At 39.2% G+C, this 16359-nt stretch overlaps 1 protein-coding gene across 1 annotated transcript in view; it reads left to right on the top strand.

Annotated features, from left to right (window-relative positions):
• The window catches only part of Grxcr1 (glutaredoxin and cysteine rich domain containing 1), a 129091-nt gene extending 113898 nt beyond the window's left edge, over nt 1-15193 (top strand). Inside the window, 2 exon segments of the mRNA NM_001191935.1 lie at nt 7060-7125; nt 14875-15193. Of these exon segments, the coding sequence (NP_001178864.1) occupies nt 7060-7125; nt 14875-15054 (246 nt within the window). The 3' untranslated portion in view covers nt 15055-15193.
• The last annotated feature ends 1166 nt before the right edge of the window (nt 15194-16359 follow it).

The following is a 16359-nucleotide window of genomic DNA, read 5'->3' as shown; positions in this document are numbered from 1 at the left end:
CTTCCAATGAATGGAATTTTAATTGACATTTTGATCATCTAATTATATTTCTCAATTACTATCACAATGAGAGTCTTCCTCAAATATTATTTTCTGCTGACTGATTAAATACCCATACTGTTCCAGAAAAATAACCGACTCGATTTTTCAGTTTTCAGCAATGTTGTTAACTAATTGTTCTTAGGTTTTTATTTGTTTCTGACTCTTCAGGGAATCCTAACTAAAAGCTAGATAAATCTCCCATAATAAGCAACATTTCAGCCATTTTACAACTGAACTGAAAACTTCCACTGCCTGGGGGAAAAATGATGAAAATTCATGTAACTTTTCTTCAGACACTCACAGTCAACCATTGGACTGAGCCCAGGGACTCCAATCAAACAGTTAGGAGAAGAACTGAAGGAGCTGAAGAAGATTGCAACCCCATAGGAAGAACAATGTCAACTAACCAGTCCCCCCAGAGCTCCCAGGGACTAAACCACCAATGAAAGAATACACATGGAGGACCCATGGCTCCTGCTACATATATAGCAGAGGATGCTGTTATCTGGCATCAGTGGGAGGGAAGAGCCTTGGTCCTGTGGAGGCTTGATACCCCAATGTAAGGGAACACTAGAAATGTGGGTGGGTCGGGAAGGAGCACCCTCACAGAGGCAAAGGGGAGGGAGGATGGGATGGGTGGTTTTCAGATGGGAAACTGGGAGGACAACATTTGAAATGCAAATAAATAAAATAACCAATAATAAAAACATTACTCATTTTGTTTGTATACTTATGTGAGTGTATGTGCACCATGTTCCTGCAGAAGCCCATGGAATCCAGAAGGAGGTGTCATCCTCTGAAACTGGAATTAGAGGTGGTTATAATCTACCATATGGGTTCTGAGAGCCAAGCTTTCTACCAGAGTGGTGAGGTCTTTTAATGTAGAACCATCTTTCCAGTGATGAATAGATGTGATGATAGGCACATGTTAAACTCAACCATTCCTTCTCCTTTAAAAACAATACAGATGTCTTATTTCAACTTAGAGTGACATCATCTAAACTTAATGGAAAATATTGTGGTTTATCATCCCCTACCTCCCAGAATATTTCATATTGTTGCTGTGATATGCCTGCCAGTCGCTGACACAGAAAAATAACTCAGAACAAGGTCATGCTGACCACATATCCTGTCCTGTCCTGTCTTGTCCCATCCTGTTTGTTAATCCTAAGGAATTCCACAAAGCTTTATGTAGAACCCATCAAGTTAAAGGTCAATATGAACAGTTATGGCTTCAGTTAGAGCTGACCACCAGGCAGAAACTCCTGTGCTTGAGTATGAGCTCATTGCTGGTTTTACAGTTGATACTGAAAAAAAATGCTACTAATAAGGTAAAAAATTATTATGATTATAATACTCATACTCAATGTTCTGAAATCTCCCTGTTTTCTCCCCCCCACATCAACCACTCAGCATAAGGATCAGCTGGTAGTACTTTGTCTACTAAGCTAAAATGCAGTACTGTTCCCTTGCTTGCCTTTTAAACTTTTGAACCTGGTTTTTCCTATTAAAAAACCTTTCCAGAGAGCAGACTGGTACCACAATTAGGTTCTTGATTCCTTTTTGTGGTCTTTGTCTGATCAGTATTAGGACCAATAAACCATCCCTGTCTGACTGAGATCGATGTTCATGTGGTTTGTGGAGCAACTCCTAGGCCACAACAGAAAATAGTTCTCAAGACTTTACAGCTCAATCATTACTTGTTTGTGAACTGGCCTTTGTGGGCCTTGCATTACTTCTTGGGGAATTTACTCCTGTGATTGGTACTTGACTGATATTTGAATTCCCAATCAAGTGTGATGCACACTTCTAGACTTTTCTCTATTCTCTCATGTCATCCCTACAACATTATTATACCCCTTTACCAATGAGTACATAGAATTTTAGAGCACACTAATTAACTGATAAGGCTAGCTTCTAAATGGAGGTGTTAGAATTCCAATCTGTACTGTCTTAGTGATCTAAAGGACTGCATTAAAAGTCAGTGTACGCAAAAAGAATTTGGGGAGGCGACAAGCAAAAATCATGAATCCATTATGGAGAACAATCCTCTGGCTTTTGCCAACTTAATCCTCTATGTTGCCCTCAAAACAAAACAATAGAAAAACTTACTGACTTGATAATATCAAGTTCATATAATTTGATTAACTTAAAGAAACATGACTTTCAAATGACAGAAAAAAAAAACTTCTCTCAAGTCCTCCATTTTGCTGGTATAATTTTTGTTATGAGATGTCAGGATTACTCTCACTGGGAAATTATACTTCTCAACTACAATGAAAATAGTGGTTCAACACTAATTACATTAAGCCAAAGACATTGGCTCTGGCGGGCACTTTCCTAACTCCCAAGAGTCTCTGTTACATAATTATTTAATAAGTAAATTATTTTAGTTAATTCTGCAACTAAGTTTTCCTGCTGGCCCACAGGAGCCTTTGCTGTACTTTCTGACATTGGTGGGATATTACTATGTCTGTTTTGAACAGTTTTCAGGTCTCTGTGTTTGATGCAGAACTTCAGAGATGCCACATAGCTTTTTACATACTGGAGAAGATCCAGTGCTTAGTCCTGGAGGAAATACTCACTTTGTCGGCAGGGCTTCAGTGGCCTGTTTCCAGGCATTGTGGATGTGAGCTCCCATTTCCGGTGGGCATAGCAATCATAGCAACAAACACTAATTGAGCACATATTTTGGCAGGCGAAGAGCTTGGTTCTAGTTGAGCTCTTTCAGTGCCAAACATGCCATCTGTTCTCCTGATTACACAGCAGAAGGAATCCTTACCAGGCAAGATCTCTCAGTCCTAGCCTCCTGGTCCTCCCCAGAGACTGACTTGGGAATGTTTATCTGCCGGCTTCTCTGGTCCTCTAACAGTCTTCCCTGAAGCTGCCTCATCATGATGTCTCTCACCTCACAAATACTCAATGTGATATTTTCCTGACTTGCTTACCTTTGCTGAGATCTTATTGATGATAAGAAAAGCCTGTTTAAAATTTAATTCATATTTACTATGCAGTTTTGGAGATAAATAATACAGTAAATATTCATGAGCCGTTGATGGTACACAGAACACTGTGTACCTAAGGGTGTCGCAGCCCTCTCTCTAGTCATCATAGCTTAGTGCACAGTGAGGCAAGTACGGTCTGAGGATGACTGATTTGCCTGAGAATTTTAAGGATGCTTTGTTTAGACTTATCATTTTTATTAGGTTTGAATGGTGTATTGCGGTTTTCCTAGTGGCTGGCGAGTGAAGAGAAGAACAGAGGAAAGTTTACATAATGAATGGAGATCTGGAAGTAGAGGAGGGGAAGAATTCATGAAGTTACAGGAGGAAGAGACAACACCAGGAGGGTTGGTTAACCAACAGAGCTGCCATTCTGGGCCGCGCCGAGAGTGTGGGTTTTACGTCAGTCATGGGAAGACTGTTAGCACTCCATGTGTAACATACAACAAAACAAAGACAAACACATGGCAGGGAGTCAATTAAATAAGAAATAAAGGAATCCTTTCAGCAGGAAGCCAAAAGTTTTATAGGCAGGTTTCAAGAGCAAGATTTTTAAATCGCATTTATTGAAAACACAATTTATGGTCACTAAAAGCAAAGACACTTATTGTGTGAGCTATTTCATCTCTTACTTGAGTTGGTGTTTCGACTCCTGTGCTAAAACAGACTTTTTTTTTTCCTGAGAAGCTGGCTGAGAATCCAATGTAAGCCTTAACCAGAGCTATGTTTTGAAGATATGTTTAGGACATCATCTTGAATTAGTAAATACATTTTTATTATCACGTCATGGTATAGATCTGTTATTCATATTGTGTTCTTAGTAAGAGGAAGTGGTATTCATAAGTAAATATGAACAAAACCCAAATAACATATGTCACACAGTGAATATGGATATATACATCACACACACACACACACACACACACACACACACACACACACACACACACACACTATCCCAGCACATATAACACACAATGAGGCCTTAATAACTGGGTAAATACGGTGCTGAAATGGACCAAACTAAGCTTATTCTCTTTAATTCTTTGGTGTGCCCTTGTTGATGTGAAGTCCATGCAGCTCAAAGTGCCTGTGCTGGAAATTCAGTGATTAGCGACTCCTACCACGATTTCATAGTCCCCTGACTAAGAGTTTGGAAACTTTTCTCAGTGGTCAGCAAGCCTGCATGGCAGAGGGGAACAGAATAACCCCCCCACTCCCCCCAGCTCTTCCTCCTTTCTCTCTCCCGTCTCTCGCTTCTTCTATCTCAGTGCATACTTTTGATTCTTTTCAAACTTTACTGCCTTTTTCTCTGTTAAGCTTGCGATTTCTTTGCAGCAATGACTAAGTGCCTGCAAAGCACCATATACATAATGCTGCAAATATCCTTACCACTCTTTTCAGGATCATATTCATTTTAATAAAAATGACTTAGAACGAATTATAAAACATAGAACAGATATTTAAGTTATCCAAGAAGTTTTGGTAAACTTGACTGCATAACTGCGATTAACTTCTGGTAGCTTGTCATTAATGGTGGAGTTAAACAAGAAAGGGGCAAACTCTGATATGATTAGCCAAACACAAGAGAATTAGATTTATCAAGACTGTCAGTGTTTGAGGGGATACAGCTCGTTGTGGACACAGAGGTATTTTGGTGATCCAGTTAATAGGTTGAATACGTTTGTCTGAAAAGGGGGGTGGGTAAGACTTTTGGAATACTCACAGAGCAGAGCAGTGGGAGTCCTCTGCCATTACTCTTCTGAACCTCCGCCTGGAAGGAAATGACCCAGTTAGGCTGAGATCTTCATTCTGGCTGCTGCTCTTAGGAACAGGCAGAGGGGTCCCAAAATGTTCTTGTCCAACCCCACTCCAGATCTTACACAGTAACAGGCTTGAAGACAGAGATGTGGGGCTCAGTATAGAGGAGGAGATTCTGGTTACTGTCGTTGCACCTCGGCCCTTGGTACGGAGACTAAAACTGGCTTCACAGTACAGATCTGAGTTAAGGAATCGCTGTGGAGACTCTCAGGGTGGGTGCCGCAGGTGACGGAGGGAAGCTGGTATTCGGCTGTCTGCTCCCTGTAACTGGGAAACTTTTGTGTAAAATCTTGAGCACTTGGTCCACCACCTATTCACAAGACATTCAGTTATCTTGAGGATAAGAATTATAAGACTCCTCCTGCCTCCAATCTTGATTTGAGCAAAGCTAGGCCCTCTTCTGTGGGGTCTTCTATGTTCCAGAAGTTATTTGGCGAAAGAAGAGAGAATTCCAAGCATTTAAGGGCAATGAACTCTATCCTTTCTCAGCACCCATTACATTCTACGCAACTGATGGAGGCGCACTGCATTGCTAGGAACTAGGAAGCCGAGCAGGCATGGGTTTTATGGGGCATTTATTTTGCTTGCTGTCTTTGTGGTGCTATTTTCTTTCATTTGAGAAAAATGAGCTGTATATTATCCTTGCTGCTTTAGTTCCGGTGCCAAATTCCCCAGAGGACTTCCCCATTTTTGCCTGGTTAAGTCAGGAAAGGAAACAGAAAGGAGCAAATCTAAACTATCACTGGTTCTTTCTGAGTTTCAGCCATTAATGTATTTGCGATGGGCTCCCGTCTCTTCTGTTGCTATGTTGGCTGTCATGTCTGTCTTGTGTTGTGTGCCTGGTGAAACGATCAACAAATAAATGGAATATAATCTACCTCTTAGGCTCCGTGCATTTGCTGCCTCTCTGTCCATCCGTCCGTTGTGGATTTCAATGTATTGATTTGACATTTCTGGTGCTGATATTTGTTAGGAGATGGACTACACTGAAATGAAACAGGGCTGGAGGTTCCTAGGCAACAAGGGGAAATAACCTGTCCTGCTTAGAGGAGTCACGTGTTCTCAAAGAAACGATAAGAGGACCTCTGTCACCAACCCCAGAAGGCCATCTGCAACTTCAGCAAGCAGATCCTGAACTCATATTTGCATTCTTTGTCTGTCCTTTGCTCATACCATTCTTTTAGTATTAATTTTCAATTCTCCGGGTGGATTACTCTTTCCCTGTGTTCACAGAAAATATACTTTGATCCCCATGTAAATTAAGATGCCATTATTTCCTTAAATGAATATTAGCAATGTTTACCGCAAGTAAAAAAAAATACGGTATGATCTCCCACCTGTCTGGTTTGACTCTTTCTCTAAGCAATGCAGGGACAATGTTATGAAGTTATATACAAGGTAGATATGGGTTCAGCCTTTAATTAGTAACAGCCACTCACACTGTCCTCTTCTCTCCCTGCGCTGTGAAAAGTGGAGTGTAAGAATGTTAAAAAGAGGTTAGGAAGGAGAGGCAACCTCTATAGTTCAAAGAATCTTAATGAACGTGTAGGGACATGCATGCACGGCTCCTGTTCTTGCTTTCACAGGCAGTATGAGAAGTTAAAATCATCAGCTCTGGAACTTTCCCTCCCTGCGTTCCACTCCTTTTATGCTTTCTCTGTGGAAGACTTTGGGGTTGCTATTTAATTTCACTAAGGGTCAATTCCTACTAATAGCGGAGTCTTCCATATTGAGTGAGATGAAGTTTCCTGTCCAACAATAAATAGTGTTGTTAAGTGATGGTTAGTTTTTAGCTGCTACACGCACAACTTTAGAAAGGGCCATGTCCAGGATGACTAGGAGAGGGCAGAGATGATCTTGGCTGTGCATTTGTTCAAAGCCCTCTTCTCCAATAAGAACATCTGGCAATGGGCTCCATGCATGTGCTATATGCTTGTCTATCTGGACTCGACTTGACAACCAGCACGCCCCAAAGCTTGCCCCTGTTGGTAGCCTTCTTGGTTCCTAAAGTGACCCTTGACACAGGAATGGGTATGTGACAGTAAAACTTTTTTGGTCTTTATATTTAATTTTTCTCAGAGCTGAGGAGAAGATGTGTTCATTATGTTATGAGTTAACCTTCCTGGCTACAACCTCGGCGTTTCAAAGGCTAACACAACTAATTTTCTTTTCTTTCTAACCTTCTTGTTAATAGGGTGCTGAGAAAATTTTGTCAATGAACGAATCAGGAGAACTGCAAGACCTTTTAACCAAAATTGAGGTAATTGTCCTTTTAAAAACTTATTTCTAGTAATCAAAATGTTAAGCACATTTTGACTGTAATTGGTTCCTTAGCTGAATTGTTATCCTATGCTCAAACAAATATCTAACAGTATATGTGTGACAGTTGTAATTGGGTACCACCTGCCATTACATTTGCTCCAAGCAGGGTGATTTAAACATCTGCTTCTAACAACCTCATCCTATTAGCTGAACTTTTCAGTTGGCTTTATCTGGGACTAATTATAATAGAGGTATTGGTGAAGTATTAAACTAGACAATTGTCTTAAAGCACAGTTATTCCCATGGACTTATTCATAATTATGAAGGCAAAAAGAACACCATTCCTATGAGACATGTTTTAATTCTTGTTTTTACCTTCTACAATTATAACATCAGGGACACACAATTTATTTAAATATATAGTACATTAAATTGATGTGCGATCAGGAAACCCTTAGCATTTCTCTGGTGAATGATCATAGCAGCCTGTTTCTTTCTGTGTCTAGGGAGACCACATGCTTTACTGTCCATATGGAAACATTCTTTAGAGTGGAAATTATGCATTCATAATTATCTAGAGTTTTCCTAGGTGAGCAAGGCCAGCCAGCACCCACATGCTTTTACCGGATCTTCACACTTTATATTTGATTCTCTTCCATACCTTCAACAACAGTCAAGGCCAAGAGCTAAGTCGCCTCTTTGCTCTCTTAGAACCACTCACTATGCAAGTCTTGTCTATCCATAGTGTTATTGTTCCAGCCCCTCATTGTGTTTCACTCCCTGCAAGGTCTGTGGTATCTATCTGTAGTACTACTTCTAAAAATACAGTCTAGTCCTTCCTGCCTTCTTATCTCCATGAGTTTTCATACTGTGTGGTTGCCAAAGAATCCCTTTTGTCCCTTTCATTTGGGTTTTTAATTTTATCCCAAGTGAGCTACTTCTTGCTTTTAATAGTCACTTTTATCGATATTTAGCCTTTCTCAGAAGGAAAACAAAATGTGTTCATCATTTGACAAATAGCCTGAGAAGCTATGATTTGCAAGCATTTTTCCTTTGGGAGACAACAGTGTCTGCTCAAAGATTTGCTTGCATATAGCAATAACTTAGAAGAGTTTTGTGAGAATTCCTGTCATAATAATAACAGTTGTATTACATTTGCACACAGGGGCCCAATAAAGGTGACAGAGAGGAAGTGCTTCTGAACATGGAGGGTTCCTGGGGTGTAGGAATAGTATATGCCATGATCTGAATTCCTGAATTTCCTTAGCACTCACATTTTGCAAATTCTGAAGTATTATTGTTTGAGATTTGAGAGTTTTAGCTGGAAGCTCAGATCTAATGATAGTTGTGTGACTTTGGACACGTTCCTTTACCCCTTGGAGTCCTGATAACTTCAGGTATCAAGTGAGAATACTCACTTGCTTGTCTAAACTTTCATTCAGCAAAAAATGCTTGAGTGGGTAGATTTCTTTCTTCCTGTTCCTATAGACTGCTTCAGTTTCATAAAGCCGTTAATTTAGGCTAATGTATATCTTTTTATTCAACTCACACAATTTGAATAGTGTATATTATTCAATAGCTCATATTCTGAGCACATTTTAATGTTATGCAGTGATATTACAGAATGCCTGCTGTGGTGTTCTATTGATATTTGAACACTGAAGGCATTTAGTTTAATAGCTCTCTATCTCTCCTATATGGTTCTTTCCAGTAGTTAGCTCTTGCTTCCACAATGGAAACACTTTCTGACTGAACTGAATGAGTTAGTCACCACTGGTTGCTAACTGTTTTGCGACTGAGAAGCTGACTTTCTTCTTGAGATGGGAGTTTCATTTAGATCAAGTCAGCTTCCAACTTCTGACAGAGCTGAAGATGACCTTGAACTCCTGATTCTTTTGCTTACGTCTCTCAAGGAAACATTTTTAAATGTTATTTTTTATTCAAATTGAAATATAAATGGCCTTATGTAGATATCATTGTATTAGATGGTTTTATATCCATTCGACACAGGTTAGAATCATCAGAGAGGAAGAAGCCTCAATTGAGAAAATGCTTCCATAAAAGCCGGATGTAAGCCAGTTTCTTCATTAGTGATCAATTGAAGAGGGTCCAGCCCATTGTGGGTGGGGCATTTCCTGGGCTGGTAGTCCTGTGCTCTGTAAGAAAGCAGGTTGAGAAAGCCATGCGAAGTCGGATAGTAAGCAGCACCCCTCCACTGCCTCTGCCTAAGCCCCTGCCTCCAGGTTCCTGCCCTGCCTGAGTTCCTGTCCTGACTTCTTTGGTGATGTGATGTGAAGAAACCCTTTCCTTCCCAACTTGCTTTCAGTCACTGCATTGTATCACAGCAAGAGAAACCCTAAGACAAGCATTTGAATTCTGTATGTTAGTAGTGTGGATGGCTCTTTGTATTTTGATGCTAATTCTGCACCCCCAAGAAGGGTGCCCCGATAAGGAGTAAATCACTCAGGTGATTTCAGGTGAAATCTTTTTTTTTAAACTTTATTTTTCTTGAATATTTTATGTTTTTACAAATGTTATCCCCTCCTCTCCCCTCCCTCCTCCTCCTGCTTCTATGAGAATGCTCCTCCCACCCACCCTCGCCAACCTCAATGCCCAGGCATTAGCCTACAGTGCTCAAATAAAGGCTAGAGCCCTAAAGCCCGAGATCGGGCAGTGGAAGGAAAAGGTGGGCCTGGAAGTTTCAGAGAAGGAGAGACAGGAAGGAAAGAAAAAAGACGGAAGGAGGAGGAGAAGATGACGGAGAAAGAAGAGGAGAAAGATGGAGCAGACCCACGTGGTCTGCAGGGGCTGCAAGTAGCTGAGATTTCATAGCTGGGCAGCCGAGTAGGGTGGGGTGTATCCGCCCAATCTAGGCGTGCACTTGCAAATGTACTGAGTTGTGGGTTCTTTGCACGGGCATATTGGGGTTGAAGATTTACGGATATAAATCTGGTTGGTATAAATGTAAGTCTCTAGTGTTTTCCTTTCATGGGGCTAGAGGGAGCTGAGAGATACTGGAATGTCGTAGGCAAGATTAGCCACAGGAGGGGGGCGTGGAAGGGGAGCGAGGGAGGGGGAGGGAGGAATGGCTTGAGGATTGCCCTGGAAAACTGGTTTGGTCAGTTTAGCAAGTCAGCCTGTGAATCAGGGCCAGATGCTGCTTACAGTTAGCCATGGAGGAGGAGTGAGACCACCATTGCCAGCACCTAGCTGGGTTGTGCATGGATTGTTAAAATTACACGGAGTGTCCTTTAGAGTCTTCTAGGATGAGTGAGCTTTGGTAGTTTTCTTTGTGTAGATATTGACTTAAATTGACTTAAATGTTCTGAACATTTCTTCCTTTGTATCCATGATTCTTTTGTTTTGCCATTTAGCATCAACAGGCTAGATTGATGTCACTGCTCTTTCTCTTTTGGCTTACAGGGCTTTATAAGAAACATTTTCTCTAAGTTTGTCTCTGTTTTACAATCAGTGCATTAAAGGTAAAAAAATTAAGAATATTCTTATAGCAATTTTAAGGTACTACAATTTACTCGGATCTCTTGTCTGAAGAGTAAAACTGGTAAAGATTTTGTAGTTACGAGGAAATCTTAGACCTCTGCCCATGAGGAAATGAGGGTTTAACGAAAGACAACTTAGATTAAAAAAAGCCAGGTCCTAGAGGGCATTAGGTGATCAAAGTGGATGAGGATACTGTATTCAAATTTGAACCACCCAGTACTTCTGGTTAACTTTTGCAGGAGATAAATAGTCACAAGACTGAAATATTTAAATACTGATTATGTCACAAATAATATGCTTGGTGTTTTATATATATGGAGTGACTGAAGTAGGTTTGATTATTCCCATGGTGCCATTAAAGGAATACTGAATTCAGAAAAAGACTGAATCACTTGCTCAGGATGTTAGAGAAATAATTGATTCCTGAATCTGATTAGCCTGACTCTAAAGCCTGTCTAATGCTATGCTTCTGTGACTCTTAATTCAAGTGACATACAGTGGGACTTTATCATGACAGGACAAAAGACTAGCTGAAAAGCTTATCTGGTATATTAGGTGCAAGGAAGAAGTTATTCTAACACTGTGGTTTGTTTCTTATGGGACATCCAGAGGATGGATAAGTGGTCATTCTATAGTAAGACATTAGTCAGGTCCTATGAGTTTCTGATCTGTATTATTGGATACCACATGATGGTCATCAACTGCCCCTAGTCCTCATAGTCCAAGTCCCAGTCTGAGCAGTTATCCGAAGAGAGGATGTAGGATAAGGCTTAGAAGTTGTATGTGGCCAACAGAAGGAAATCAGAAAATAATTGTCCATTTTTCTAGTCAAGAATGCTACCTTGTAAGCTGAGTGGCTGACACTTATTGATGGAGGTTCTCTGTGTCTCTATGCATGAGCAACTGGCCAAATAGAGCAGATTTACATGATACAAAAGCCACATCTTACCTCATATTTGTCATTGAAATAGCTAATTTTTAAAATGATAATAGATGTGGTCTCAGAATAGTTTCATCACTGTGCTGAAAGCATCAGAATTAACAGATGACTCAAAGGCATATTTACTTTTCCTTTACAGAAGCAAGCTCTTAAACCAGAAGGCTAATATTGGTACATTTAAAACAAATAGCCCAGCATGATAGAACCTGGTTGAGTCACATGACTATGAATAATTTAACTGGAGACAGCAGCTGGTAAATATAACTTAAGGTAGAAATTTATTAATAGAATAATGGCTTACTGTGTCTAGCCTCATTGTGTGCTGGACAGCCTTTCTATTTGTCCTATGTGGATTAGTTCACTGAATCCTGTCAGTAGCTGAGAAATCAAAGAAAGATCTCATCTTACGATGTACAGATGCTGAAGACAGGATTTTAAGATGGCCTTGATACACCAGTGACACTGTCAACAGAGAATGTGGGTTTCAGTATTGATATGTTAATTTTCTCTTAGGCAATTGATCACCTGTGACTTTCAGATAAATTATGAAGTCAGAGTAGACTCTTGGTACTAGTGGATCTAACATTTGATGTTTTTACTTATCAAAAGTAATTCTGTAGGCTCTATTTCAGATGTGCAATAAATTCTAATTCTGTTGCATTACAATTTTGAGTTCTATGTACTGACAACCTGATGCTCAGGGTGACTGGGTGATGAGGTAGATACTAAGTCTAGGCAGCTGAATAGATGCCACGGTTCATTTTTGCTGTTTTTTTTGACATCTTAGACATATTCTTCAGGAAAAACACATGCTATTTTAAAATTTTGTCATTTACAAGTATCCTAGGATACAGTGGGAGGTGGCTTCGGACAAATTCCACCTGGTGTCCTTTTGTGATTTTTACTAAAAATGCTGAGGCACATTTTTAAAAACTACTAAATAATTTACATTGGTTGATAAACGGCTGTTTCCCACACATTGCTCCTGTTGCTTGACAGCACCTGCCCTGGAGGCTGCCAAAAAGGCTTGATGCCCATTTACATTTTAATCTCACACACACTAGGAATGGTTTGCATTTTATTCCAAGGAAATATATATATATATTTACATAAAAGTATTTGTGATCTATCTGAAATTCAAATTTAACTGAACATTAATTTTAGTTGCAATATGTGGCAACCTTTTTCTACTAGGAACCCAGATCTATTTACAATCTAGCAGTAATGAATGGAGTCTTGGAATCCTGAGCCCTATAGCTCTCTCTTTTATAAGCTATAGGCTGGCCTGATATCTGTTTTGTCTAGTTGACATAATTTTATATTAAAAAATTCTCTCTCTCTCTCTCTCTCTCTCTCTCTCTCTCTCTCTCTCTCTCTCTCTCTCTCTCATCGATCAAGCTTGCCTCAAACTTACTATGCAGCCAAAAATGAGCTTAAATATTTTATCCTCTTGCTTCTACTTCTGAAGTTCCAAGTTTATAGGTATGTGCCAAGAGTCTCAGCTTGATAATTTTGAATGTATCCTTCTTTCATGATTTTAGTGATGTCAAGCATGTATTGACATAATCATTTTACTTTTGAAATGTGATGACATCATTACGTGCTAATTCTCCTATGTTTAGCTTTTAAAATATATTGTTTGCCTCCAAATACTTAGGAAAACATTTTAACATTACAAAAAAAAAAAAAAAAACAAAAAAAAAACCCCAAAAAACCAAAAGTCCAGATCACATTTCTTTGTGGGAATCAGTTCTTGCAAAGAACAGTTGCAGAAACCTAAAATTACCACTTACATTCAATCAATCTGTTTGGGAAATCTTTGCATCTCTTCAACCTTGATGGCATTTCCGCTTTCCAAATTGTGTCATCCATATTGGCAAAATCTACCTTTCATCAAAATAATTCTGTGCTGTTAAAAATGAGATATTGCATGGGTTTTGTGTTTTACAATAACAGGTATACCAAAGGGTAGTTAGTAAGTAAGTCTTAGAGAATATATATATATATATATATATATATATATATATATATATATCTGTTTGTGTGTGTGTGTGTGTGTGTGTGTGTGTGAAAAGAGATCTAAGGATGTATAATGTTTACTTCCCAAATTACATTCTGAAAATTACTTAGGCAAAGACAACTTTTTATTTATTTGTTTTTTGGATTGTTTTAGTTGTAGATAGCAGGGAATTGGAGGGTAAGTCCAGGTATTTCATGTTTTTGGATACTTAATGTGCAATTTTGACTCTCCATGCAAACCTATATGTATATGTGTGGTTTAAATATGTTTCTGTGTGTGTGTGTGTGTGTGTGTGTGTGTGTGTGTGTGTGTGTGTGTACCAGCGCTTTCTGGCCCACCTTAAAGCCATGTTTTCAAACATTGCTGCTGACTACTGTACTTCAAGTAAGGAATTTCACATCAGTTCTGTTTGCGTTCACTCTGTAATGGCTCCTAATCAACCCGGCTTGGTGACTTCCAGCAGTGAATTCTGAGAAAGTTTGTATGTTCAAAGAAACGAATTGAAGTAAATGTGAACATTTTATAAAACATTGTCTTCCACAAAGCCTGGCTGTATTTATTCTATATTTCAGATCCTTTATCTCTGCTTGAGGTGGAAAGGCTGACAGCTATTAAGAAAGGTTTATGATGTGCTTACATGTCTCAAGATACCGACTTCTGTTTCCTAAAGTGTCAAATGATGAGAATGGTACTTGAGTTGTGTCTTCCCTGAAGATGATGTTTGTAGAGGAGGGGGAGGGTGGGAGAAGGAAACATTGCATACTGATACACTAGAACGTGCTCTGAAAAGATTAAGGAATTATCCAAATTGGCAATGTAATGATTGGATCCTCAGTGGATAGTGGCTACTCCTTTAAATTTTAGCTCATAGTTTTCTGAATTTTCAAATTATGTATTAGAATTTACTGTTTTATAAGACAGAAAGTGTTAAGAAATGCACAAGGTAAAATTAAAAGTATTTTCCTCTTATGACAATCATTGTCTTTTATGATATTTAGTTGGCAAAAAAAATCTGTTTTCATATGATGAAACTCTTGAAACCTTTCAAGAGTAAACTTGACTAGACTTTATAAAACAAACCTCTGCTGTGGATGGCCATTAGGGAGGGCAGGGAAAACATTCTGCAGTTGTCCTGCCACTGGGTCCCATTCATTTTAAGGCAGATACTCTCAAGCAAATCACCACAATTACCTTATACTAATGTTGTACAACCTTTCATAGTTCTGATTGAATTGTGCATTTTAACATACTTTCTGTTCTTTTCTGTTTCTTGTCATCCTATTCAGAGAGTCCAGCATCCACACGAGTGTCCCTCCTGTGGAGGCTTCGGCTTCCTTCCATGCTCTGTGTGCCACGGGAGCAAGATGTCAGTGTTTCGCAATTGCTTTACGGACGCTTTCAAAGCCCTGAAGTGTACAGCTTGCAACGAGAATGGTCTTCAGCGCTGTAAGAACTGCGCCTGCTAACTGGATCTTCTGCCTAGAGAAAGCCTCATTTCCTTAAACAAAGGATAACATTTGGCTTCTGCCTTTTTTTAAAAAAAGAATGTCATGTTTTTAGATTAAACAATAAAGTTTGTATATTATAATTACCTCTGTTTTAAAATTTGGCTATGATCATTTTTTTGCTGTTTTATTAAATAAACACGTGTTTTATTTTTCAGTGGCTACCATGGGCCAAGGCCTGTGCTAGATGTTGGTTTCTAGTGGAAATTATGGAGAACTTAATATTCTAAGGTATCCAAAGCTTAGTATCTGATTCTTAAAGGAAAGTAAATGTAACTTAGCGCCTCGTGCATTGTCCTTCTTTTTGTTCAGGATGATGTATTAGAATCCTCTAGAGATATAATGCATTTGCATGCGTGCCTCAACTGCGGGGAAGGACTCAGCTCTGAAAAGTGGTAAACAGTGTAGTATGTATTCTTCAGCCATAATTTCTTTTTTCAAGTTCTGCAGTAGTGTCAGAGCAGATGACTTTAATTATACATTATCAGTGTTTTCGGACAGATTTTTACAGGACAATATAAAAACTGTAAGAATAGTTGGGGAGAAGGTCCAATGGATACATTACTTGCCATACAGCATGAGGACCAGAGTTTTAATGCCCCAAAACTCACATAATGCCAGATGTACTAGTATTCTCTCATCTGTGATCTCTGTACCACTACAGTGAGATGTGAAAGAGAGGCAAGAGAGTCCTTAGAATCTTTGAGTCCAGCTAGCCTAATAATAAGCATGCTCGAACTGGAATTTCTACCTCAAACAAGGCAGATGATGAGGGCAGATAGGGAGGTTGTCCTCTGACCATCACACATGCCATGGCACCCATATACCACGAATGGACAGACATACAGAAGGATATAGATATACTTTGTGTTTAATTTAAAAAAATATTTGATTTATAAACATCTTATTTGTGTCACTGTCCTGGAAAGCCCCTCATAAAATTAGGGCATAAAATTATGCTCTTGATGTGGACTTGAGAATAACTGCATAAAGTATGTCTATATGAAACAAAACAATATGAGTAGAGTAGATAAAAATATATTTTCATGGAATTATTTTCTACTTATCTGTATATCCATGGATTCCCTTATCAGTAATCTTAGGGGATCACCTCTGACTTAGTTACTATTCTATTGCTGTGAGGAAACACTGTGACCAAGGCAACCTATAAAGTATTTAATTTGAGATTGCTTACAGTTTCAGAGGGTTTGTCCCATGAAATCATAGTTGGGATTTGCCAAAGCATAATGGCAGTCAGTCAGTCAT

Source organism: Rattus norvegicus, chromosome 14, assembly GCF_021556685.1.
Source record: "Rattus norvegicus strain SHRSP/BbbUtx chromosome 14, alternate assembly SHRSP_T2T, whole genome shotgun sequence".
In the NCBI taxonomy this organism is placed as follows: domain Eukaryota; kingdom Metazoa; phylum Chordata; class Mammalia; order Rodentia; family Muridae; genus Rattus; species Rattus norvegicus.
Note: the sequence above shows the minus strand (reverse complement) of the source record. Positions and strands in the feature narration are given on the sequence as shown.